The 1,483-nt window shown below is 45.4% G+C and overlaps 1 protein-coding gene across 1 annotated transcript in view; it reads left to right on the top strand.

Moving 5' to 3' along the window:
• The first annotated feature begins 1,103 nt into the window (after positions 1-1,103).
• Positions 1,104-1,483, top strand: part of Cryz (crystallin zeta) — a 2,763-nt gene continuing 2,383 nt past the window's right edge. Inside the window, exon 1 of the mRNA XM_005357462.3 lies at positions 1,104-1,307. Coding sequence (XP_005357519.1) covers positions 1,119-1,307 — 189 coding nt within the window. The 5' untranslated portion in view covers positions 1,104-1,118. The remainder of the gene's footprint in view (positions 1,308-1,483) is intronic.

Raw genomic sequence — 1,483 nt, 5'->3', positions numbered from 1 at the left:
ATTGGGTTCCCCTCCTCTCAGATGACTAGAGCTTGTGTTGGGTTGGCATAGAACCAGCCAGCATAGTTTACAATTTGATAAACAACATCGCTGGTAAGCCACAACCTTTCCTTTCTCATTCATCCCTGACATCACCAGCTAATATCACAATATAAAATATTTTACAAACTTAAGAACCCCACAGTCTTTACAAATTCAAACACTAAAATTTCAGTCTCTTTAAAAATGCAAAGTCTGTGTAAAACTTCAAAACCTCTTTTAAAGTTCAAAGTCTCTGAGCTGTGGGCTCTTGTGAAATCACGGTAAGTCTTACTCCAAGAAGTGTAGTTACCTGAATGAAGCAAAACCAACTGCAGCAGTGCCTTCCACATTCCTCCCAAACCCAGCGGGGTCAGGCCCGTCACCTACCCCCAGGTGCCCACTTGTCTCAGGGTTGCTATTGCTGGGACAAAATATTGTAATCAAACGCAGCTTGGGGAGGAGGAGAGGCTATTGCACTCCCTGTACCATATCACAGCTCACCAAAGCAGTGAGGGCAGAAATGCAAGCAGGGCAGGAGCCTCAAGACGGAGGCTGGTGCAGAGGCCATGGAGGGTGCTGCTTACTGGCTTGCTTTTCATGGCTTGCTCTTCCTGCTTTCTTATAGCACTCAGGGCCTCCTGCTTAGGAATGGCCACCACCCATAATAGGCTGAGCTCCCCCATCACTATTTAAGAGACTACCTTCTGGGCTGGTCTCCAGTCAGACTGTGTGGAAACAGCTTCTCGGTTGGTGTTCCCTGCTCTCAGATGACTACAGTGTGTGCCAAGTTGGCATAACAACCAGCTGGCACATGGTGTAGTGTTCCTCATACATATCTTGTGGACACATGGAGTTGGCTGAAACACATCTCTCTGCGCGTCTTTTATTGTTTCTTGAGAGTTTTGAATAGCGTGTAAGCCAGTCTCCCTTACTTCTTAATGTAGATTTGGAATGCAGACTTGTTGAAGGCATGGGCTTGTTGGGTCTTGCTTTTTTCTTTTTTTTTAATTTTCCTCAGTTTTTCTAGCTCTGTCATTACCCTTATAAGGATAATGATATCATTGTAACGTTAAGCATCATTGTTAGGCAGTGCCACAATGCTCTGTGTGACCAGAATTGTATTGTCATTACAGGTTCTAATCAAAGTCCATGCCTGTGGTGTCAACCCCGTAGAGACCTACATTCGCTCTGGCACCTACAACCGGAAACCCGCGTTGCCCTACACCCCAGGCACCGATGTGGCAGGGGTCATCGAATCTGTTGGAGACAGTGTATCTGCTTTCAAGGTATCTTCCATTTTTGATGATTTCTATTTTGACCTAGTAGCATTCTTCCGAAATTTAAAAACTTTAAAGGCTTTCAAAGGTGCTGATTGCACAGTTTCTGCTAGCTGGGGGACTCCTAGCCAAAAAGAAAGTATTTCGTATCCAGAGGCCTTGCTTGTCAGCACAGCTGGGAATCA

Source organism: Microtus ochrogaster, chromosome 21 (genome assembly GCF_000317375.1).
Source record: "Microtus ochrogaster isolate Prairie Vole_2 chromosome 21, MicOch1.0, whole genome shotgun sequence".
In the NCBI taxonomy this organism is placed as follows: Eukaryota; Metazoa; Chordata; class Mammalia; order Rodentia; family Cricetidae; genus Microtus; species Microtus ochrogaster.
This window is presented reverse-complemented; position numbering and strand designations above follow the sequence as displayed.